The sequence below is a fragment of the Canis lupus genome, chromosome 30 (assembly GCF_011100685.1).
Source record: "Canis lupus familiaris isolate Mischka breed German Shepherd chromosome 30, alternate assembly UU_Cfam_GSD_1.0, whole genome shotgun sequence".
Classification (NCBI taxonomy): domain Eukaryota; kingdom Metazoa; phylum Chordata; class Mammalia; order Carnivora; family Canidae; genus Canis; species Canis lupus.
Genome location: NC_049251.1, coordinates 6,094,445 through 6,121,457, shown reverse-complemented (window position 1 = coordinate 6,121,457; position 27,013 = coordinate 6,094,445). Strand labels below are relative to the sequence as shown.

The following is a 27,013-nucleotide window of genomic DNA, read 5'->3' as shown; positions in this document are numbered from 1 at the left end:
ACCAAAACCCCACACTGCCTACTGCTAGTCTAGATATTGCTCAGCACACTCTTCTACCAAAGAAATTTTTACTTAAAAAAAGAGTATCATGAAAATCCTACCTTCCGGGGAAGAATAAGATGTTAGGGTCTAAATCATCCTGCTTTTCATTCAAGTGAAATTTATAAGAATGTGTAAATAGAAGTGATTTCAGGAGCCAGTGATAAAATTGGACAAGATTTAAAGTGAGCAGGGGCACCTTGGGTGGCTCAGTGGCTGACCGTCTGCCTTCAGCTCAGGTCATGATCCCAGGGTCCTGGGATCAAGTCCCACAATCGGGCTCCCTGCAAGGAGCCTGCTTCTCCCTCTGCCTGTGTTTCTGCCTCCCTCTGTGTGTGTGTCATGAATAAATAAATAAAAAGATTTAAAGTGAGCACAATACTCAAGAGCACTCCTATGAAAATACAAGGAAATCTTACAGAAATGGACAAATTAATGTTTCTGCCATTGTTTGCCATAAACCCTTAGTGATAAAAAGTTGAAGGTAGTTATAAACCCCTTTTAAGTCAGTGGTCTTACTCCAGTAGTCTTTGATTACATATTTTTAGAAATTATTTATTTTTCAGAGTTCATAGCTATTGAAAAAAATGTTTTAATTATGGAAAGCCTTTTTTCCCAACTATCACAAATGAAATTAAGTATCTTCATTAAATATAAACACATTTTTAAATTCTATTTTACAAATAACCTAAAGTATGTTTCCCTATCCTGAACAAACTTCTTTGAAGCGTTAGCTTGAAAACTACATGGCAAAGACTGCAGTATACACAATATTTACTTTTAAAGTTTTAACATTGTTTTAGATTTCAGTTCAGGGTTTACTGTAAAGCAAACAACACAACAACAATGACACTGCCAAATATCAAATATGATGTGTCCACTGATAATCAGCTTTCTAGCTGCTGAATTTGCTAGATCACAGAAAGTTGTTACGTACAGGTGTCAACCAGGAGCCCACACTAGGATACACATTTTACAGTGGGAATGAAAAAATATATGTGACTCTCTTATCTAACTCTCTATACTAAGAGGAAAATGCATTACTTAGCCCACTTCTTAAACCATTCACAACAAGCCCTCAATAAATTGCACTTGTAGTTAGATCTTTATGAAACAATCTGAGAAGAGTACAAGTGTCATATTCCTCATTTGATAAATGAGGACAAATCAATCCTTGAGAGCTATGGTCATTTCAGCCCACAGCACCTCTGGGCTAATGCCATGATTCAAATTCACAACTCTATCCCAAATCTTTACTTCCTCCAACCACCAAACTACATGTAACCATTCCCTGTTTCCAAAATCTAGCTATGAATCAGAATTTCCAAGGGATGCCCCAATTCTACCTCCGATGGACTGAAACTGGAAATTACTGTCCTAATCCTGGGCAATACAGCTTAATCTGCTTTTTGATATCCAAACACCTAAAGTGATGGCACAAATGATGAAGAGACCAGTTTAAATGAGTATTTTTCACATCACCATGTAAAATTATTATTTGTCCTCATCCCTTTAGAGTAATTCTGACCTCATTCTTTAATTTTGCTTTGTTAAACAAAATCAGATTTCAAATCCACTTGGAAAATAAATATACATAGCAAAAAATAGGCTTGAGCTTCAATTAATGAACTTTAACAGAATCCTGGTCAGAGGACTTGCCTCCTATAAAAAAACAAACAAGTCATGACAACTACCTATCAGATCAGTTCCGTTCCCTATTTCATGAAGTATAATTATCAAATACAAAACACAGCCACAGGAATACAGATGAGACAATAGTCTATATTCCTTTCCATAACAAGTGGGATAATTTGTGTTTCAAACCTGAATAAAATACAGGTAACAATCTAAATTCAATCATGACAATAAAATACTTTCCATTTTCCAAGTCTGATGGTAATAAATATTTACATTTTTAAAAATAATTTTTGCTCATTTTTTGTTTTAAAAAGACATGCTCAAGAATACACAGAATATGGAAAAATCATCACTTTGCCTAAGAGATCAAATGGTAGTATAAAACAATGCTCTCACATATTAACCCAATTCAAGAATGTTATCAGGGAATCTAACATGGTGTTTACTTCAGAGATGACATTCCAAGTATGTTATTTACAACACTACACCTAATGTCTCTGCCAAGAAGTAAGCACTGCTATCTAATTTTGGTAGTTTTTAATATCTTCTATATCCACCACCACCTCCTCCATATGGATCTCCATAACCTCTTCCACCATAGCCTCCTCTTCCACCATAGCCCCCTCCTCTTCCACCATAATCTCCCCTCCCACCATAATCTCCTCTGCCTTGAAAACCTCCTCCTCTACCTCCCCCTCCCCCACTTCCTCCCCACCCTCCTCCTCCTCCACTACCACCACCACCGCCGCCTCCCCAACCACCTCTTCCACCCCCACCACCTCCTCGACCACCCCCACCACCCCAACCACCCCTTCCGCCCCCTTCTTGTCTCTTTTGCCAAGGGGGCATTTCAGGGGGTGGTGGTTCAATTTCATTTGGCCGTCCTCCTCGGTCAGGCACCCTTCCCATCAGCACCTGTGTGAAGAAACACTGTCTTTCAGTTTCTAATATATTTAGAAATTACAATTTACATAAAGAATTCAACTGATATTGAACTTACTGTTCTAATAAAGAAATAGAAGCCAAATATTTAAGGACATGAAAGTATGAGACATGCAATACAAATTAATACTGAAAATATAAATGTGTTGTATGACAAATTCCTCACAACATGGAATTGTTTTAAAACAATATGGGGAATATTACTGAGACTTAAGGGCTTGTTAATTTTCTCTTGTTTAAATTTGTTTACCAAATTCTGTAACAAATGCAGTACTCACCAAACTAAAATATTTTTAGCAGAACATTTTCAGTATACATAAACTATATTCATTAACTTCGTATCTATTTATACAACTCTAGACTTCCCATTACCATTCACTTGGTCATGGATTATCCAATAAAAGACTATATTCCTAAACATGTGTTATTTTAACAAAGTATGAAGTATATATGGTAACACTTGAATATGAGATGTTAAAGATGAATATAATGATTATAATCCATGGTATCACTCTAGAGATACAAGGATTCTCAATGAACTATTCCTTTCTTATGAAACTTAAGCCCACTAACATTCAGTAATGATACTATATAATTGTACAAAAAATAAAGTCTTGATAGGCTCTCTTTACCATGCTTTACAATACTTGAAGGATAAGCCAAGGAGGAGTTTAAGTTCCCAGCCTGCTGTAAAAAGGAGCTACTTTATATATATCCATAAACACAGACAATGGTGAGGAAGGAAGCTAGACTAGCTTCCTGCTAGTCTCTTTCAGGAAAGAAGGTAACTGCCACAACAAAAATGACCTACAAATCAGATGGGTTCTACTTCCATTGATCCTCTAATCAAAACCATGTTTTAGTAATTTACATCGTAAATTAAAGACAAAAAGTACAACATCCTCCTTACTGTGGGGCAATGTTTGAAGAATGCATTCTTTTAAAGTCACCAATAATGTCCTAATTACCAAATGCAAAAAGCAGCCTTTTTGGTTGTTATTTTCATTGGCCTCTCCACCAAATAAATATGCTATGCTGCTACTCCAAGAACTGATTAAGACTGCTTTCAAAGAGACTATAAGTTATAAATTTGAAAAGAGATGGGCAATATCATTTTAAAAAGTAGAACTCTTAATCTGGCAAGACCAGATCATAACCTGATATAAGATACTAAATAATGTATTTTTAGACAGAATACTTTCCAAAGATAGAGGAGGTTGATCTAAAATGGAAGAGGAAGGAACAAACACTGGTGACTAACAGCAATAATTAACAAGTTGACTTTATGTACAATCATCCCTCTACCAAGATATACTGACTGTATCAAGGACACTGTTTTCATGAGTGAGTAACAATGTTTTAAAATTGCCAAAATCTCTTCTGACTTTTTGCTCTTTTGTGATAAAGTCTGTCATAAAGTGCTCTAAATATAGAACACACGCCAGTAAAACTGATAAATCTAAATTACTGCTATTGCTATTGTAAAAGATTCAGTCTCTTTGAGCTTATTTAAAAGCAGTGTTGGAGAAATGAATCCATACTCTTAATCAGAAAATGGAATCTCCAAAAGATTCAGTAAACTTGCCCGAGGTGATTCATCCATGTAAATGATAGAGCTAGGATGTGAATCCAGATCTACAGGTCTCCAAAGCATGTACTTGTTTTACACCAAGGATATAAGGAATCTGTCACTACTTGAAACAACTACCACAGGATTTTACTGACAAAAATTATAAATACATTCCTGGAAAGAAGGCAAATAATTCTTGCTAAAGCCACTGATAAAAAATTCTTAATTCCTCTAATTCAAATAAAACTGTAGTTTGATTTATGAATACAGAAATTCAAATAAACACACACACACACACACACACACACACACAAAACACATAACAGCCTGGATGAACTGAAATACTTTGACCACTCTCTTTTCTAGTTTACCGGATTGTAAGAGAAAAATGGATTAAAATCTGTAAAAACATCAAATGAAGAGATTATAAATTCTTTCTCCACTGTACTGAAAGAAAAACCAACCTTATTAATGGCACACACTGTCTTCTCTCGGCTGGAGCCACTACTTGTTCTAATGATCTTAGACAGATCTTCACGTGCAGCAAGTAAATGTGCCAGTGTAATTGTTGTCTTGGGCGATAAAGCATAACGCTTAGGCTGGTAAATTCTTGCTATGTCATCTGTTTTTACCTAAATAACAAAAGTTAGGGGTTAAAGGAGCCAAAGAACATTTCAGTGAAAGAACAATGGCAATCATAATCTTCAGAAAGAAAAAAAAGATAATGTATAAGCAAAGAAACAGAAAACAGCAAAACATTTAAATATCTCATCATTTGTATGCAGAATGAAAAAAAAGAGACCAACAGATGCCAAAAGAATACATAACTACAAATAACAAGTCATTTAAAATAATATAAAAAGATTCCATCAATATTAGCTAATAAAATATCTAAAACAAGCTTTAACCAAAAACACATATAGGACCTTTAAGAAGGAAACATTATTAGTAAATCCTATAAAAACAAAAGCAAAATTTGAAGGAATCAAGAGAAATGCCAAGTTTCTGGATAGGGACACGTAGTATTCTTATTTTTCCCCCAAATTAATTTACAGATTTATTTTAATCCTACTGGAATGGTTTTTGAGGAGATGGAGTAAAGGAAAAAAAAAAAAAAAAAAAGGAATCTAAAGTTAATCCAGAAGCTAAATATGTAATTTTGACTAAAAGAATTTTGAAAAGAGTTCTACCAGATATTACTATATTACTATGTAATATGAAATCATCATCACTGTTTTAACAGCTAACATTCCTTAAGTACTTATTAAATGTGACAGGACACTATCCATTTAATCAGTTCTTTAATCCTTAGAACATCTTTTTTAGAGTGGTTGCTTTTATCATCTCCTTTGGAAGATAAAGAAATGAGACCTGGAAAGTTTAAATAGTTTCCCTAAATACACAAAGTCCCAGTTTTGCCTACCTACTAATAAAAGTCTAGCTGACCTCTAGGCACATGTACAGATAATGATATACTATCCTATTTCAGTCTAATTAAATGGAACTTGGAGGAAAAAATATACTAATGAAACAAAATGGGCAATTAAGATTCAGAGCTTCAGGTAGCCCTGGTGGCGCAGCGGTTTAGCGCCACCTGCAGCCCAGGGCGTGATCCTGGAGACCCGGGATCCAGTCCCACATCGGGCTCCCTGCATGGTGCCTGCTTCTCCCTCTGCCTGTGTCTCTGCCTCTCTCTCTAGCTGTGTCTCTATAAATAAATAAAATCTTAAAAAAAAAAGATTCAGAGCTTCATAAGTATATGAATGCAATACATGACAATATCAAACACCAGTGAGAAATGGAGGTGGGGAGTAAAAAAAAAAAAAAGGATGTATTAATTTTTTTTGGATGTATTAATTTTTAAATGATGTTGGAATAAACGGCTATTTATAAGAAAATGAACAATAATAAGGCATAATAGAGTTCACTGTTTAAGGTTTTATTTTAAATTGAACATTTTAACTATAAAGATAAAAATTTCCATATATCAAAAACATAAAACAAAATTTTAAAAACTTGGTGAAAATAGTTTCTACAAATAAAGCAACTAGATAACTTCCTTGCTATATAAAAAGCTCAATGAAAAGGAAAACAGGAAGACTCTAAGATGAAAAAAGACAAAAAGAAATTTCGAAACAAGAGGAAATTCAAATGACTAATAAGCCTATGAAAAAAAGCTGAATTTTACCAATAATGAAAATATACAACTTAAAACAATTTAGTCTTTTTTAACCATCAAGTTAGCAATAAAATTGTCAATATTCTAAATATTAAGGAAGCTAAAGTGAGGACAAAATTTTATTTACCCTACTGGTAGAAGTTTAAATTCATATAAACTTTGCAGAAAACAATTTGGCCATGGGAATCAGAACATTAAGAGTCATAACCTTAAGTCATAACCTTTGACACAGCAAATTTCCACTTAGGAATCCACCATAATACACTTTGAAATGTATAAATAAAAAATACATATATTAATTAATATTCCTAGTGGTTGTTAATACAGGAAGAAATGTCTAAAGAAATTATGGTATCATTATAGGATAAAATATAATGCAGGCATAAAAGGGATACTGAAAAGATTATATCAAAAACAATGGATGAAGCTTGAAAGCCTTAGGCTAAGAAGCCATACATAAAAAAGCCACATATTGTATGATTACACTTACATGAACTGTCAAAATAGCCAAAATGACAGAAAGAGATCATAGTAGCTGCCAGAGAAAGAAGGTAGGGAGTACTGGGAATGACTGCTGATGGGCACATGTTTCTTTTTAGGGTGAAAGAAAGGTTCTGGAACTTTACTAGTCAGTAGTAATGGTTACAAAAATATAGTGAATATACTAAAAACCACTGAATGGTATACTTTAAGATGGTGAATTTTATCTCAAAAAAATTAAAAAATAATTTTATAAAGAATATTAAAATAAAACTTTTAGAGGTATGAGATAATGATCACAATACAATCAGTGAAAAAACCAAACTATAAAATTATACTCACTCCTAGCTCAATACTAGCAAAATAATAAATCAGATTAACTATACTAACATTTATAATCTTTCTGAAGGGCAACTCTCTAGAGTTGCATCTGGAGTATGCATCGAAAACATTAAAATCTATTTACACATATTATTTCATGAAGAAATTCCATTTTAGGAATATATCACAGACATAAACAAAAATTTAGCTGCTGAAGATTTCATTAAAGGGTAAGACAAGATTAAAGAAAATCTCAATATCAATTGAATATACCTATATGATAAAATATTCTGCAAAGAGTTTAAATGCTGTAGAACAATATTTTATAAGTCATTCAACAATCTCAGATACATGAAATGGGGGGGTAAATGATAACGATATATTCAATTTAATAGGGAAACTCAGGGTACAATTGCATGTATTCATATAATCAATTGAACAGGATCAAATGAAAGGACAAAACTGCCCTAAAAATAGCCTATAAGAATTTTTAGACATCATCCAGACTAAGGAATAAAGAATAAAACACAACCTCCTTGACCTAAAACATGATGAAAAAAGATGAAGATGAGAAGATAAATATTAAGGTATTTCTTAAAGGTGTATTTTCTCAAATTCCCTAAGTTTTAAGGCTAGTAAAGAGTCAACATGTCCATACATCCACTCCATTCTGAATGTTCAAAGAAAACCACGTACCAAAACTCATTTTGGATTTCTGTATAAATTTAAGATCAATAGTGAAAACATCCTAAGTTACTATGTTAAGACATTTGTAATGCACTACATTTCACAACTTTCCTTATATTCTCAAATTCCTTTTTCTCACTGAAAGTCTATCAGGTTAAGAAGCACCTGGGTGGCTCAGTCAATTAAGTATCTGCCTTCACCTGAGGTCACGATCTTGGGGTCCTTGGGATCAAGCCTCACATAGGGCTCCTGCCTCTCTCTTTCTCTCTGGTCCTCCACCACACCCCGACTTGTGCTTTCTCTCAAATAATCTTTATTATTTTTTTAAGTAGATAATTTTTAAAGATTTTACTTACTTGTTAGAGACACAGAAGGGAGAGATACAGGCTGAGGATGAAGAAGCCGGATTTGGGATTTGATCCCCAGACCTGGTATCATGCCCTGAGCAGAAGGCAGATGCTCAACCACTGAGCCACCCAGGGGTACTTAAATAAATAATCTTAAAAAAAATTCAATCAGGTTAAACTGGAGACCCAATACATAAACCAACCCTACTCAGTTTCAGAGGCCAAAAGAATTGTTACTTCCCAAACAACTGAACTTTATTCCATTTCTTGAGATCCCCAATCATGTCATCTATTACTTCTTTAGTAACTCATAGCTCTTAGAGTATCTGGGTTCCTTGCATACAACAGTCACTCCAATGACCTGGACACACACACACACACACACACACACACACCTCAAGTTTAACCTGATGCACATGGAGAATACAAACAGGCTTACCCCATCTGAGAAGCTGATTAGTATCACGGATATAAGAATCTTCTGAAAATATTCTATATCTGATCATATAGGGTACTGAACTATTCATCCAGAACCAGGTATATCATAATGCCTGATACATAGAGGTGCTGAGTAAATGTTTATTAAAAGAAAATACATGAATGACAGTCTACAACTCTGCCTTACAGCTATTCTATTACTATGCTAAAAATTTTTTCTCAGAAAAGGGTTCTGACAGTGGCCTAAGAGGATCCTGAATTCACTTCCTCCTGTGGTCAAAACAAATAGATAGGGGGATCCCTGGGTGGCGCAGCAGTTTAGCACCTGCCTTTGGCCCAGGGCGCGATCCTGGAGACCCGGGATCGAATCCCACGTCGGGCTCCCGGTGCATGGAGCCTGCTTCTCCCTCTGCCTATGTCTCTGCCTCTCTCTCTCTCTCTCTGTGTGACTATCATAAATAAATAAAAAAAAAAGAAAACAAAAAACAAAAAAAAAAAAACCAAATAGATAGCTACATGAGGAATAATCTCCTCAGAAAAAGCCCTGAAAACTGAATGAACAGAGACTCCACAAGAAGGAACTAAGAGGCAGCATCAAGAGGAGTAGGAGTGGCAGAGGCCTCTTCTCACCAAAGGTGAGAGGACACCTGGCACACCAGGCATGGCAATGCAATTAGGAAAGAATCTCAAAAATGGAATTTCTCCCTGAGGAGTAAAGGGCTGGAACTCAACACCAGGAACTCCAACCCTTATATCCTGCACAAAAGAGATGAGCCCCCAAAACGCCAGACTTTGAAAACAGATTATATCTAGGAAAACAATAGAGCTACAGGCAACAGAATACCTGTTCTTAAAGGACTCACTGGTCTCAGGACTCAGTGATAAAATGCAAGTTGGAAAAGTACCCAAACCATAGGTAAACCATAGTGTCCACTCACTACACTAGTCCTGGGGTGTCTGCCACAGAGGCAAGCAGCTGCTGAGATATACTTTAGAGATGGAAACAGTGTTGGGTGACATTTTAGAGACCACATTCTACTTTGCTAGTGCTGATACTTGCAGGCAGCATCTTTAAACTCTCAATCTAACCTGCTAATGCTGGCAGTGTTCCACTGAGAGCCTCACTCACTGCAGAGTCCCATAATAGGGAGGCATACACAGCTTACACAAAAAAATGACCCATGAGCATGTGGCTCTGGCAATCAGGAGGGATTTGCACTTCTGGACCCTCCAGGACATCTCTTACACAAAGCCACCCCTTTAAGACTAGGACAGGTAGCCAATTTGCCTAATGCATAGACACAAAGAGACAAAATGAGGAAACAGAGAAATATAATCTAAATGAAAGAACAAAACACAACCTCAGAAAAAGACCTTAATGAAACAGCAGTTATCTATCTAAAACAGTTTAAAGTAATGAGCATAAAGGTGCTCACTGAACTCAGGAGAACAATGGATGAAGTGAAAACTTTAACAGTGTAAAATAGTACCAACCAGAGCTAAAACACACAATAAATGAAATAAAAAGCATATTGGATGATTAAGAACAGAGAGTGACCTGGAAGACAAGGTAGTGGAAATCACCTGATCAGAACACCCGGTGCAGCCTGGGTGGCTTAGCACTGCCTTCAGCCCAGGGCGTGATCCTGGAGACCCAGGATCAAGTCCTGCGTCAGGCTCCCTGCATGAAGCCTGCTTCTACCTCTGCCTGTGTCTCTGCCTCTCTCTCTTTCTCTTTCTTTCTCTCTCTGTGTGTCTCATGAATAAATAAATAAAATCTTTAAAAAATAAAAAGAAAAGCAAGGACAGTTTAAGGGACCTCCAAGACATCAAATATACTAATATTTGCATTATAAGGATCCCAGAAGGAAAAAAGAGAAAAAAAGAGGCAAAAACTTATTTGAAAAAATAATGGCTATGAACTTCCCTAACCTAGGAAAGGAAACAGATAACCAGATCCAGGAAGCAAAGAGAGCCCCGAAGAGATCCATAACACAACGCACTGATAATTAACATATCGAAAGTTAAAAAAGGAGAGAATCTTAAAGACAACAACAACAACAAAAAAAAACTAGTTATATATAAGTCTATCAGCTGATTCTTTTAGCAAAAATCTTGTAGGCCAGAAGGGAGTGACACGGTCTATTCAATGTGCTGAAAAGAAAAATCACAACTAAGAATATCCAACAAGGTTATCATTCAGAATTGACAGGGAAGTAAGAGTTTCCCAGACAAGCAATGGAGTTCATCAACACTAAAAAGATAAGAAATGTTAAAAAGATTCTTTAAGCAGAAATGAAAGACCATGGCTAGAAATTAGAAAATATATATGTGAAAGAAAAAACTCTCATTGGTAAAGGCAATTATATAATAAACACTTATAAAAACTGGTATGAAGGCTAAAAGACAAAAGTATTAAATCAACTATAACTAAAATAATTAGTTATGGGATACATAAAATAAAATGATATAATGTATGATACCAGAAACATACAATGTTGGTGGGAGTGGGAAGTAAAACTGCAGTGCTCCTAGTAGGTGTTCATCAACTCATTCTAAGTGACCATCAACTTAAAATAGACCATTAAATACACAGGTTGTTATATATAAGACTCCTACTAATCACAACCAAAACCCTATGATACACAAAAAATAAAGTGAATAGAAGCCAAACATAACACTATAGAAAGGCATCAAACTACAAGGAAAGAGAGCAAGGCAAGAAGATATGACAGGGAAGAACTACAAAAAAAACAGAAAACAATTAACAAAATGGCAACTAAGTACACACCTATCAATAATTACTTTAAATATTAATGAAATAAATTCTCTAACCAAAAGACACAGGGTGGCTGAATAGATACAAGAACAAGACTCATTTATATGCTACAAGAGACTCACTACAGATCTAAAGATAGAATGGATGGTGAGTAATGGAATAAAAAAAGATATTCTATTCAAATGGAAATGGAAAGAAAGCTGGATACCCACCCTTATATTAGACAAAACAAAGACCATAACAAAAGATAAACAGGTATTACACGATGAAAAAAGGGTCAATCAACAAAAGGATATAACACTTGTAAATATTTATGTACCCAACATAGGAGCATCTAGATAACATAAAGCAAAATATTGACAGACATAAAAGAAGCTAATATAATAATAGTGGGGAATTTTAACACCACACTTACAACTATGGATAGATCATCCAAACAGAAAAATCAAAAAGGAAACACTGGCCCTAAACAACACATTAGACCAAATGGACTTAAAAAATATATACAGAACATTCCATACAAAAGCAGAATACACATTCTTTTCAAATGTATGTGGAACATTCCCCAGGACAGACCAGATGTTAGGCCACAAAACAAGTCTCAAAAAATTTAAGAAGAATGAAATCATCCCATGCATCACTTCCAGTGACAACAGCACAAAACTAGAAATCCATTACGAGAAGCCAACTGGAAAAAATAAACAAGTGGAAACTAAATAACATGTATTAAACAACCAATGAGTCAATGAAGAAATCAAAGAGAAAATTTTAAAATACTGAGACGAGGGCACCTGGGTGGCTCAGTTGGTTAAGTGTCTGCCTTCAGCTTAGGTTATGATGCCAAGGCTGTGGGATTGAGCTCTACATCAGGTTCTCTGCTCAGCAGAGAGTCGGCTTCTCCTTTTCTCTCTCCCTGCTTGTGCTTGCATTTTCTCTCTCAATAAATAAATAAAATCTTAAAAAAAAATAGAGATGATGAAAATGGAAATACAACACTCCAAAATCTATGGGATACAACAAAAGCAGTTCTAAGAGGAAAGCAATACAGGCTTATCTCAAAAAACAAGACAATCCTCAAATAATCTACACCTAAAGGAACTAGAAAAAGAACAAAGCCCAAAGTTGACAGAAGGAAAGAAATAATAAAGATCAAAACAGGGCAGCCCGGGTGGCTCAGCGGTTTAGCACCACCTTTGGCCCAGGGTGTGATCCTGGGGTCCCAGGATCGAGTCCCACGTCGGGCTCCCCACATGGAGCCTGCTCCTTCCTCTGCCTGTGTCTCTGCCTCTCTCTCTGTGTCTGTCATGAATAAATAAATAAAATCTTAAAAAAAAATAAAGATCAAAACAGAAATGCACTAGAGACTAAAAAAAATATAGAAAATATCAATGAAACAACTGATTCTCTGAAGATAAAATTGATAAAGCTTTAGCCAAATTCATCCACAAAAAAAAAGAGCTGAAACAAGGAGAATTAGAGAAATTGCAATCAATACCACCAAAATACGAAGGATAAGAGATTATCATTGAACAATTACATGCCAATAAGACACTTATAATAAATCCCAAGAAACATACAATCTTTCAAGACTGAAATCCTGAAGAAATAGAAAATCTGAATAGGGGATGCCTGCGTGGCTCAGCAGTTAAGCGCATCTGCCTTTGGCTCAGGTCGTGATCCTGGAGTCCTGGGATCAAGTTCCACATCAGGCTCCCTGAATGGAGCCTGCTTCTCCCTCTGCCTTGTGTCTCTGCCCCTCTCTCTGTGTCTCTCATGAATAAATAAATAAAATACTTTAAAAAAAAAAAGAAAATCTGAATAGGATTATTAGCAATGAAATTCAATCAGTCATTAAAATACTCCCAACAAAAAAAAGTCCAGAACCAGAGTTTCACAGCTAAGTTCTACCAAACATGTAAAGAGTTAATAGCTATCTTTCTCAAATTATCCCATAAAATTGAAGAAGATGAAATGTTTCCATACTCATTTGAAAAGGCCACCACTACTCTGAAAGCAAAGACAGTAACAAAAATAAATTACAGGCCAATATCTCTGATAAACATAGATGCAAAACTCAACAAACGATTAGCAAAACAAATTCAATACATTAAAAAGATTATACACCATAATCACGTGGGATTTATTCCACATATAAAAGATGTTTTAACATCTGCAATCAAATGTGAAACACATTAACGAAATGAAAGATAAAAGTCACATGATCGATCATTTCAATAGATGCAGAAAAAATATCTAACAGAATTCAACATCCATTAATGATAAAAACTCAACAAAGTAGATCACATACCTCAACATAATAAAAGCCATATATGACAAACCTATTGTAAACATCACACTCAACAGTGAAAAGCTGGAAGTTTTTCCTCTAAGATCAGGAACAAAACAAGGATGCCTACTCTTGCCACTTAACACAGTACTGGAAGTCCTAGCCACAGAGATTAGGCTAGGGGAAAAAAAGGTTTCCAAACTGAAAAGAAAAAGCAAAACTGTCATGTGTAGATGACATGATACTATATACAGAAAACCCTAAAAGACTCCACTAAAAAAACTATTAAAACGAACACATGAATTCAGTAAAGTTGCAGGATACAAAATTAATATACAGAAATCTGTTGTTTCTATATACTAATAACAAACTATCTGAAAGAGCTATTAAGAAAACAATTCCATTTACAACTGCATTAAAAAAAAAAAAAAAAAAAAACCTAGGAATAATTTTGCCGCAGAGGGGAAAAACCTGTACACTGAAAATTATAAGACACTGATGAAAGAACCTCAAGGCAACACAAATAAGTGGAAAGATATGCCATGCTCATGGATTAGAAGAATTAATATTGTTAAAATGTCCATACTACCCAAAGTAATTTACAGATTCAATGCAAGTTCTATAAAAACACCAATGGCATTTTTCACAGAATCAGAATACTACTACTAAAATAATACTAAATTTCATATGTAACCAGAAAAGATACCAAATAGCAAAAGTACTTGTGAGAAAGAACAAAGCTGGACTTGCACACTCCCTGATTATAAACTATGTACAAACTATAGCAATCAAAACAGTATGGTACTAGCACAAAAAAAACAGACACATAGATCACTTTAACACAATAGAAAGCCCAGAAATAAACCCATGCTTATATGGTCAATTAATATACAACAAAGGAGGTAAGTATATTCAAGGGGGAAAGGGGAATCTCTTCGATAAATAGTGCTGGGAAAACTGGACAGCTACATGCATAAGAATGAACCTGGACTACCTTCTTACATCATATACAAAAATAAACTCAAAATGGGTTAAAGACTTAAAATAAGAACTGAAACCAATATTAAAATTCCTAGAAGAAAACAGTAAGCTATTTGGCACCAATCTTAGCAGTATTTTTTTTTTTTTTTGATCTGTCTCCTCAGGCAAGGACAGCAAAAGCAAAAATAAACAAATGAGACATCAAAAAAGAAAGTCTTAAAAAAAAAAAAAAGAAAAAAAAAAGAAAGTCTTCACACAGCAAGGAAAACCAACAAAACTAAACAACCTACTGAATGTGAGAAGTGATTTGCAAATGATTTGCAAACGATATTACCAATAAGGGTTTTACGTCCAAAATATATAAAATATATAAAGAACTCATACAACTCAGGTTCACTGCAGAATTATTTACAATTACAATTATTTACAATAGCCAAGATATGGAAGCAACCTAATATCTCAGTGGACACTGATAGATGAATGGATACAAAAGATGTGGGAAGGCTGTCTGTGTGTATACACACATATATGCACAAATAATGGAATATTATTCAGCCATAAAAAAAGAATGAAGTTGTCATTTGTAACAACATGGATGAATCTAGAGGGTATAATGCTAAGTGAAATAAGCCAGAGAAAGAGAAATACCCTTGGATTTCACTTATATGTGAAATCTAAAAAGCAAAATAGAGCTTTTCAATGTCTTGCTTTTAAATATGAACAACCAAGAACCATCATGCATTTGAAGAAAACCACCATAAGAAAGAAACTAAGAAAAACCAACCAAAAATTACCCTGGACAAAAGAGATCATTGAAGACAATTTTTTTTTAAATTTTTCATCTCTATTTAAGAAGATAATACATCCATTAACAAGGAAAAAATAGGAAAAAAGTGAAAACTCAAGAACCAAAAAGACTCCCTAGAAATTAAAAACTGATGGCAAAAACAAAGATTCAATATTAAAAGCAAAATAAAATTGAGGACATTTCTAAGCGCAACAAAAAAAGAAAAGAGATGGTAAATTAGAGAAAAAAATAAAGCAACTTAAGTGGATCTATCCTGGATGTTCAAAATCTGACTAACAAGAATTGCAGAAAGAGAAAACAAAGAAAACAAAAGAGAAGAAATTAATGAAGAAAAATATAAAAGCTAAGAGTCTAACAGATTCAAAGGTCCACTTAGTATTTAGCACAATAAATGGAAGACAACCCATACCAACACTTACTATGAAATTTCAGAACTCCAAGACTAGAGAAAAGAGTCCAAAAGTTTCCAAAGAAAAATTGAAAGTCATCTAAAAGGACACAGAAGGACATCAGGTTTCTCACCAGCAGTACTAAACTAGAAAACAATGAAATGATACCTTCAGTATTCTTAGGGGAAAATATTTTCAACCTAGATTTTTATATTTACCCACATTATCAATCAAATATGGCAGCAGAATAAACATATTTTCAGAATATAAGCATTCAGAAAAATCATCTCCTATGCACCTTTTATTAGGAAGTTACTTATGGGTTTACTATAGAAGAACGAGGGAATAAAGAATGAAAAAGGTTGTCACCAGATGAGAGAAATAGTGGAATAGCCAAGGATGGCCATGCAAAAAGCCTAAAATTGCAATAGGGGAGTATTATCTTTTGGAAGGGAAAGTATAGAGAAAATGGAAGACTCGTGAGAATACCTGATTTTAAAAAATATATTAAGAAAAAAGCAGCAGGAGTATAGAAATACAGAAATACAATGCAAGTAAAAAGCAAAATCCAACAGAAGGAAGATGAGATACCTGGTAAAATAAAAAACAGCTTCCCAGAGATGTCGATATCCTAATCCCTGGGACCTGGGAATATGTTACCTTACAGATATCAATGTGATTAACTTAAGGATCTTGAGGTGGAAAGATTATTCTGTATTATCTGAGTGGGCCCAGTATAATCACAGGAATATTTATAAGAAAGAGACAAAAGGTGATAAGAAAATGGAAGAAGAGAAAGAGACAAAGAATGGACAATCTGACACTAGTTTGAAGATAAGAAGATGAGGTCAAGAGTCTAGGTATGCAGGTGGCATTTGGAAGATAGGAAATACAAAGGAAATAGATTCTCCTCTGGAGCATCTGGGAAATACAAAGGAAACAGATTCTCCTCTGAAGCATCTGGGAGAATGCAACCTTGCTAATACCTTCATTTTAGGACTTCTGATCTCAAGAACTGTAAGAGAATAAATATTTATTATTTAACCCACTACTAAGTGTATGCTAATTTGTTTCAACAGCCATAGGAAACCAATACAAGACACCACCACATGGAGACACAGACCACATAAGAACCAAGAAGACAACCAAAGCACCATCGCAATCAGCAGAACTGAGACATACAAGACAACCATCTTGAATATTCCAGCCCAGTCCAAGTATCAGCTGAATGAAGCTGCACAAGTGACCCCAGCAAATACAACGTGGGGCAGAACTCTCCGGTCAATATAAAAATATGATGATGATGATGATGATGATGAGATGATACCTGAGACTAAGAGGCACCAGATTTACTCTCCCACCTGAAACAACTAGAAAAGTGGACAACCCATATGAACCAGTGATTTTCAGACACTGGATATCAAGGAGCACAAAACAGTAATCTCTGAAACAGGGAAATCAAATGTGGTGAGCCCTATAATTGTCCCAGCTTACTGTCTGGAGAGTTTCTAGACTATGATGAAGAGTGGAGCAGGGTACCCAAACAAGGTCTGGGTACAGATTAAAGCCATAAAATGGGAGTGAAGAGAGATGGCTCTCTAGCAAGCTATATATGAAGAGATTCATTATTTGGGAATGCCCCCGGCTTCCAACCTCCTCTTCAACTAGAACACAGTCCATAGCCTTAAGACACTTTTAAGAAGACTTGTTTTGGCATCAGTACTACTTGTGCCTATTCCAAAATTCTGCTGTCTTGACCAGTTGCTTACTATATCTGTCTCATATCATGCCCATTCGTTATGTATATTATTGCATAACTCACACCATCTATGAGTTTTAAATAAATGTGAAAGATCTGGAGAAAAATTAAGATATCTGCAGAGAGGGATTTACAAAAGACTAGGATCATTAGATAAGACTGCTAGTTGGCCTGGGCATGTGCTTCAGACAGAACGGTTAAGTGCAAATATGGCACAGTTCTATAATAACAGACAAGACAGCCTGAAGAGCTGTCACAGAGTACCACCTACAGGACACAACTGGGAAAACAGTCTTACCTTTGCTCTATCAGACCAACCAAAGGACTGCACTGTCACATCTAACCGTTTCATTAGCATCCGCCGGCGGCACTCATACTCACAGGAAAGAGCATCATTGATTCTTTCTAGTTGTTCCTAAAGAATTCAAAAACAAAAATCATAAGCTTTACACTCTTCCTTTATGCGCAGAAAAGAAATTTTAAAACGGTGGTCAACCTTTTTCGCAACGGGCTTGCTGCCAAAACACAGGTGTCATGAAAACCACCACTAAACCTAAACCAAAATGGGAAAGGAAAAGACTCACATCAACATCGTCCTCATTGGACATGTAGATTCAGGCAAGTCTACCACTACTGGCCATGTGATCTACAAATGAGGTGGGATTGACAAAATAATATCGAAAAATTTGAGAAGGAGGCTGCTGAGATGGGAAAAGGCTCCTTTAAGTATGCCTGGGTCTTGGATAAACTGAAAGCTAAACGTGAACGTGGTATCACCACTGATAACTCCCTGTGGAAATTGGAGACCAGCAAGTATTATGTGACCATCATTGATGCCCCAGGACACAGAGACTTTATCAAAAACATGATTACAGGCACATCTCAGGCTGACTGTGCTGTCCTGATTGTTGCTGCTGGTGTTGGTGAATTTGAAGCAGGTATCTGCAAGAATAGGCAGATCTGTGAGCATGGTATAAAACATGCTCTGGTGAGTATGTTTACACACTGAGTATAAAACAACTAATTGTTGGCATTAACAAAATGGATTCCACTGAACCACCCTACAGCCAGAAGAGATATGAGGAAATCGTTAAGGAAGTCAGCACCTACATTAAGAAAATTGGCTACAACCCCGACACAGTAGCACTTGTGCCAATTTCTGGTTGGAATGGTGACAACATGCTGGAGCCAAATGCTAACATGCCTTGGTTCAAGGGACACCAACTCATCCAACTGATAAGCCCTTGCGTCTGCCTCTCCAGGACGTCTATAAAATTGATGGTATTGGTACTGTTCCAGTGGGTCGAGTGGAGACTGGTGTTTTTAAGCCTGGCATGGTGGTCACCTTTGCTCCAGTCAGTGTTACAAGTGAAGTAAAGTCTGTTGAAATGCACATGAAGCTTTGAGTGAGGCTCTTCTTGGGGACAATGTGGGCTTCAATGTCAAGAACGTATCTGCCAAAGACGTTCGTCACGGCAATGTGGCTGGTGACAGCAAAATGACCCACCAATGGAAACAGCTGGCTTCACGGCTCAGGTAATTATCCTGAACCATCCAGGCCAAATCAATGCTGGATATACACCTGTGCTGGATTGTCACACAGCTCACATTGCTTGCAAGTTTGCTGAGCTGAAGGAGAAGATAGATCGTCATTCTGGAAAAAAGCTGGAAGATGGTCCCAAGTTCTTGAAATCTAGGGATGCTGCCATCGTTGACATGGTTCTGGCAAACCTATGTGTGTTGAGAGCTTCTCTGACCATCCTCCTCTGGGCTATTTTGCTGGTTGTAACATGAGACAGACGGTTGCTGTGGGTGTCATCAAAGCAGCGGACAAGAAGGCAGCTGGAGCTGGCAAAGTCACCAAATCTGCCCAGAAAGCTCAGAAGGCTAAATGAATACTATCCCCAATACCTGCCACCCCAGTCTTAATCAGTGGTAGAAGAATGGTCTCAGAACTGTTTGTGTCAATTGGCCATTTAAGTTTAATAGTAAAAGACTGGTTAATGATCACAATACATCGTAAAACCTTCAGAAGGAAAGGAAAATACTTTGTGGACCATTTGTCTTTTTTGAGTGTGTGTGGCAGTTTTAAGATATTAGTTTTTAAAATCAGTAGTTTTTAATGGAAACAACTTGACCAAAAATCTGTCACACAATTTTGAGACCTATTAAAACAAAAGTTTAATGAGGAAAAAAAAAAAAAAAAAAAACTGTGGTCAATACTTCCTACTGATTCAAAAGATATTGTACATGGTGACCACTTCCTGATCCCATGAGACTTTATGGTAAAATTTTTTAAATAATAAAGAGTATCTGATAGGACATTTATGATATTCAGAAGACAGTAAACATATTAATTAAATTCTACAACTAGGGATCCCTGGGTGGCGCAGAGGTTTGGTGCCTGCCTTTGGCCCAGGGTGTGATCCTGGAGACCCAGGATCGAATCCCACATCGGGCTCCCGGTGCATGGAGCCTGCTTCTCCCTCTGCCTGTGTCTCTGCCTCTCTCTCTCTCTCTCTGTATCTGTCATAAATAAATAAAATATTTAAATAAATAAATAAATAAATAAATAAATAAATAAATAAATAAATAAATAAATAAATAAATTCTACAACTAGGAGCATTTACGTCATTTTTAATCAAGCAAGTAAGTAAAACATCTACTTGCTAAATGGTCTGAACTAATAAGGAAAGAAAATGCCCCAAATTTCTACCTTGGCTTTGAACAACTACCTTTTTCAAATCACAACTATACTAACATATTAGGTGCTATACATACTCTTGGCCGACCTATTACTCTCTATGCTATCAATCCATTTTAATTCTCCAAAATAATAAATGCATGCCACTCATTGTAAAATCTAAGTGTCCACTAATAAAATTAAGCCATATTCACTAATTTAATTACATAAAACTAATAAAGGGAGAGAATTTACCGCTTGTTCCAGATTTAAATCAATTTTCAGCAGTGGTTTTCCCACATGATTTTTCTGGACTTTTGAGAGAATATCTTTCACCTAAAAGTAAATATAGAAGATTGTGAAAATGTATATATCTAATTAAATAATCTTATTCTTTCTTAACATGTTGTTTTAAATGTTAAAGTGAAATAACTGAAATATAACTTCACATACCAGGAAAGAATATCACCACAATGAAGAGTATCTTTTTCAAAGAAGCATTAGCTATATGAATTCAAACTATAGCACACCTTTTCCAGAGTAAGAAATAATGTACACAGATGAGTATAGAAAGTAGTTACTGAAAGGTTTTACTATGAAAATCTGTACAGACTTATGTAAAATAATTTTGGGAATTTCTCCTTGAAATGGCACACTCTTATCCACACTCTTATACACATTCCAATTCTAAGCATTCTGATTCCACTGTTCAGCAAGACAACAGGAAAGCAAGCCCTCTAAATTATAGCCACCACATACACATTTCATTACTTTTCCAAAGCCACTAATTTGAATTACTGCCAACACTTTTATTTTAGTGAAAAAGATATTAGACATTTGTCTTTGCTTTCACGATATCAGCCATTCCAATAACAGTAATTTATCCTGAAGAAAATGACTGAGAAATGATAGCCTAAGTTGGGCTCACCCTCCTAACAGAAGTAACTTGATTATCTAAAGGCAATTTCAAAGCCAAATGGCCAATGGCCTATCTACAGTTGCTTAGTTATAAGGTAACTAGGGAAAATAATCAAGAGATTTTTGAGGAACATGAAGCTTATTTAATGTCAGGAGCACTCTTTAAGAATTAAAAATTGTGACCACAGGGACGCCTGGGTGGCTCAGCGGTTAAGCGTCTGCCTTTGGCCCAGGGCATGATCCCAGGATCGAGTCCCACATGCAGCTCCCCGCAGGGAGCCTGCTTCTCCCCCTACCTGTGTCTCTGCCTCTTCCTCTGTGTCTCTCATGAATAAATAAATAAAATCTTAAAAAAAAAAAAAACAAAAAACTGACCACAAAATTAGCTTAGAAACTGGTGGTGGTGATGGTGAGTGACTATAAATGAGCATAAGGTTTCTTTTGAGGGTGATGGAAATGTTCTAAAATTCAATTTGGATGATGGCTGTACTCTCTAAATATACTAAATATAATTTAAAAATACTAAAATTTATCTATTTTGTGTGTGAATTTTATGATATGTGAACTCTATCTTCAGAAAGCTGTATTTTTTTTTTTTTAATTAGCTTGGAAAGAACTCCTGCAAATGAGTGGCCCAAAGCTTAAGTTTTATTAGTTTCGTGGCCAAGTCAGCCTGTTCAACAATGATACAATTCTCACATATTGTTATTATTTTAAGATATTCAATTTCTGTAGATTTCCCAACTATTGTACATACCTCCAACTTTGATCATTTCATATATTACTAAAAGTATGAGTTGTAACCCCTCACTCAAGAAGGATTCTGAAGGCATACTTACAGTTTCTTACACATAATCACATCCAGCTCCATTCCCAGGATTTCAACATTGGACAAGTTTTAGTAAGTTTGAGAATTAAACTCAAATAGAGAGGGCTAAAGGCACACACTCTGGAGGTTGCCTATATTCAAATCTCAAGTCTACCACTACTACTCCAAAACATACTTGTCCCATTTATTAAATCTTTCAGTACCTCAGTCTCCTCATATGTCTGTTGAAGATAATAGTAGTAACTACCTAATCATACATAAATATATATGATGGAAGAATTAAAAGTTATTACATATAAATATTTAGAACAGCAAATACCATATTTCTGCCACTAATATTACTATAATTACATTAGATTCACATTTGAACACCTTCAAGTTAAAAAATAATTTTCTTCCCAAATGATGACAAAGTGTATTCTGAACACATCACATGTACAATAAGGAAATTTCTCCTTTTGATAGGAACTGAGGGGAGAAAAAAAACCTTTTTAGGTAAGTATTTGGCCACAATGACCATAGTAACAACTATCTTATAATTAACCTGCCAGCATTTGAACACAGGCATTATGGCCTACTTCAGGTAGGCAAACCAGAGGTTTGGAGATATTTTTAATACTGAGACCCATAAAAAGGAAAAGCCTCTTTAGGATCAATATATAGAAGCACTGGAAGATTAGAAAGAGCCTAGAAATCTGTCTTAATTTGAAATTACCCCAGACAATTTAGCCAATCCCAGATCATTCTTAATCCAGACAAAAAGAGAAAATAAGTACTGAAGAGAAACTTGTTAATTCCAGAACAATGTTTTTGGGCAATTCACAGAATTTTTCTTTGGTCTGCAGGTTCCACAAAAAGAAAAAATGTTTTTTAAACTGTGTTTTCATTTTAATGATACCAAAATTCTCTTATGTTCAATGAAGACAAAGCTTTTTATTTTTCAGTTCATAAATTATCAAAGCACAAGTATTTTATTTAAGGATTTTGTATAACACAGCATGTCTAAAAATGGCTTTTAGTACATATTCTTAAGAGCAAGAATGTTTTCCTTTAAAATGAATCCTGTATTATTCTCCTAGAGGACTCCTAGGAACCAGGCTGAATTTGGTGTGCAAGAGTAGCATTCTCTCTAATTTATTAGTGGCTCAACAGTCAAGAAGGGTAGTTTAAGAACTAAAGAGAAAATTTCAAAAAGTTTATAGTTTGTGGTTGTTTCTAACTACAGCAGGGTACTCATTCATTCAATCTCTAAACAACGAACACTTACTAAACACCTATCCACTAGAAACTGTGCTTGCTCACTGCCAAAGACAGCCATATTACAATTCTATTAACAATATTCTTTTTTTTTAACAATATTCTTTTTTAAAAAATATAGTTTGCCTTTGACTTTGAAGATTACTCTACTTCTTTCATTATACTACAGTAGAACTTTATTTAGGAAAGGGATCCTTTAACTTGCAAAGTGATTTCTATCAAAGAAAACTCAAAAAAGTCTAAGGGCCCTCACTCATTAAGATCAGATTCCTGAACATTAGCTATAGGCAAATTAAGTCACATGCATATTAATTCAAAATCCAAAATTTAGTTAACAGAAGATAAAGTTCTCTTGAAATGGAACGTACCTTAAAGGAAATATTTTCATTTTTAATACAATATTTATTTATATGTTAGTATTTAATTCCATTTTGAGGAAACAAAAAAAATAAATACAGTACCTTTGATTCCACTTGGTTTAGCATAAGCGGAATGTCAGAAGTTGCTGACTTGGGTACACCAAGAGTATCACAGATAGCTTGAACTTCTTGATAAATTTCACTGTTTTTATCTAATTGAGAATTTTTACGTTTCTTATTCTGCAGTATCTGTGAAGCTTGAAGCTCTGTACTTAAAAATACTATGATAAAAAAGGGAAAAATATACTGTTAAAATATAAAAGAACTTAAAAATCCACTTTTAGGTATATATCCAAAGGACTTGAAATCAGGATTTCAAAGAGATTTGCACTGCTATCCCTTTGTAGTAGGACATAGTGCCCTTCAACAGATGAAGAAAATGTGGTATATACACACAATGGAGTATTATTCCGCCTTAAAAAAGGAAACCCAGCCGTGACTACATGGATGCACCTGGAAGACATTATGCAAAGTAAAATAAGCCAAACACAGAAGGCCAAATACTATGTGATATCACTTTTATGAGGAGCCTAACACAGTCAAACTCACAAAGCACAGAGGAGAATGGTGGTTTTCAGGGGCTGGGGGAAGGGAAAAACTGAAGTTATCAAATATAAATGTTTACAAAACTGGTGACATTTTAATAAGGTCTCAAAATCAGAGGGACCTGGGAAAGTACTCCTAAGCAAAGTCTGATACATTTTGGTCAGTGGTCTCAGGGACCTGAGATCAAGCCCCCCTCAAGTTCCCCACTCAGCAGGGAGTCTGCTTCTCTCCCTCTGCCCCTCTACCTGTGCTTTCTATCTCTCTAAAAATAAATAAATAAAGTCTTTCAAAAAAATTTTGCTGGCAGCCTTGGGTGCCTCAGCGGTTTAGCACCACCTTCAGCCCAGGGCGTGATCCTAGAGACCCAGGATCGAGTCCCATATCAGGTTCCCTGCATGGAGCCTGCTTCTTTCTCCCTCTGCCTGTGTCTCTGCCTCTCTGTCTCTCTCATGAATAAATAAATAAAATCTTAAAAAAAAAAATGAACTTTCACTGTAGTAGTTAAAATACCAGATTTTGTTTAGGTTCCCTGCATGGAGCCTGCTTCTCCCTCTGCCTGTGTCTCTGCCTCTCTCTCTCTGTGTCTCTCTCATGAATAAATAAATAAAATCTTTAAAAAAAAATTAACTTTCACTGTAGTAGTTAAAATACTAGATTTTGGTTTTGTTTAAAGTTATAAATGCACACTACAAAAACATCCTACAACACAGCAGTTTCAACGTCAGCTGAGAAGTATCATCTAAAATTACAGACATACCTTGTTTTATTGCATTTCACTTCACTACACAGATAAATGCGTTTTGTACTAACTGGAGGGTCTGTGGCAACCCAGTGTTGAGCAAGTCTATCAGTACTATTTTTCCAACATTTGCTCATTTCATATCTCTGTGTCACATTTTGGTAATTCTTAAAGGGGACTGAAAGTGCTGCTCCAGGGAACACACAAAGAAGAAAAGTGAAATAGCCTTACTGCTGTATGGAGAAAGTCTGAGTGGTCTGAATAGAAGACCAAACCAGTCACAACATTCCTTAAACCAATCTAATCCAGAGCAAGGCCCTAACTCAATTCTATGATGGCTCGCAAAGGTGAGGAAGCTACAGAAGAAAAGTTTGACGCTAGCAGAAGTTGGTTCATGGGTTTAAGTAAAAAATAGTATTCTGTAATTTTATTTTTGTAACTTTTTAACTCTGATGAATACTGTGCATCTTTTCATGCTTATTAGCAACTCTTTTAAAACTTTTTCTATAGAGTGCCAGTTCATTTCTTTTGTGTTGTACAGATTTTTCCAGTGAGTTTTTATCTTTTTCTTCTTGATTATAAAAGCTCTTCACATAGTAAGGACTTAGGCCTTTTTTCTTTATACATGTTGCAAACAAGTCCAAGAAAAATATCAAGAGGCTTCTTATAGCAGTATGTTTTAAAGAGAGTCAAACTCAAGATAAAGATGGAAGAGATGGTGGTAAGGCTATGAACTGGTATAAGATCTCTGGAGCAAAGTATGGCAACACACAACAAGACTTTATTTTTAAATGTTCAAAATCTTTAAGTAAAAGTAACCCCCCACAAAAAGATGAACAATGAATTAAAAATAGCAAAGAATCTAAATGCTCATTTTATAAAAATGTTATGTCTACAGCATTATGTAGCCAATTTAAAAAAATTAAAAAAAAATAAATAAAAATGAAAGTAATTACTTTATAAGGCTTCTGTGGGAATCAAATTAAATAATACATTTAAAATACTTAGCACAGTTTCTAACATATAGTTCTATAAACAGTAGCTATTATTATTATTATTATTATTATTATTTGCTAAGCATTAGCTATTATTATCACATGTTTGAGAACTCAAACCTGGTTCACAGAAGGCATTTTATTGACTTTCTTGTTTAATTTATATTAACATGAATTCAGCTTTAATATGAATGGAATAAATTTATAGTAACATATATCACATTTCTTGTACAACAGAGAAAGCTCAAAAATGATTTTGTTTTTCCTCTGATAGTGCTGCTTTCATGCAACCCTGCTGTATTTATATATATTCTGAGACTTTTAAGAAAATTGGCTGAATAATTCCACCAAAGGATAGACTTCATTACTAGTACTTCTCCATTGGTTGGTTACATATTGACCTTAATAAATATAAAATATAAACAAGAAAAAAAAATAAAATAAATTATTTTTTTTTAAATATTAAGTGACAGGGAAATGCTCACAACACATTAAATGGGAAAAAAGGAAGAGAAGAATGGGAGAAGATATTTGCAAATGACATATACAAAAAAGGAAGAGAAGGAATTGCATCTATGATAGACTTTCAGTCTTACTTAAATGTATGTGTATAATGGGCACATTATACACATACATTCTATATTATACACATTATACACAGGGCATTCTATATTGGCCAAATATAAGAGAAGAAAAAAATACACCAAGAAGTTATTAATGAATCTCTCTGGGGAATGAGATTATCAATGATTTAGACTTTCAATCTTACTTAAATGTATGTATATAATGGAAAAAGAGAAGGAAAAAAAATACACCAAGAAATTATTAATGAATCTCTCTGGGGAATGAGATTATCAATGATTTTCTTCTTTACAACTCTTTCTACTTTGTAAGATTTCTATAATGAGTATATAATTTCTTAATATGTAAAATTTACCATTCTATTTGTAAGCATACAGTAGCATTAAGTACACTTGCACTG

At 35.1% G+C, this 27,013-nt stretch overlaps 1 protein-coding gene across 1 annotated transcript in view; it reads right to left on the bottom strand.

The window, feature by feature from the left end:
* Positions 1 to 568: 568 nt before the first annotated feature.
* The window catches only part of FAM98B (family with sequence similarity 98 member B), a 37,103-nt gene continuing 10,658 nt past the window's right edge, over positions 569 to 27,013 (bottom strand). The window contains exons 4-8 of the mRNA XM_038580014.1: positions 23,794 to 23,972; positions 20,584 to 20,664; positions 17,943 to 18,059; positions 4,654 to 4,821; positions 569 to 2,592 (exon numbers count right to left, since the gene is read on the bottom strand). Of these exons, the coding sequence (XP_038435942.1) occupies positions 2,215 to 2,592; positions 4,654 to 4,821; positions 17,943 to 18,059; positions 20,584 to 20,664; positions 23,794 to 23,972 (923 nt within the window). The 3' untranslated portion in view covers positions 569 to 2,214. The remainder of the gene's footprint in view (positions 2,593 to 4,653; positions 4,822 to 17,942; positions 18,060 to 20,583; positions 20,665 to 23,793; positions 23,973 to 27,013) is intronic.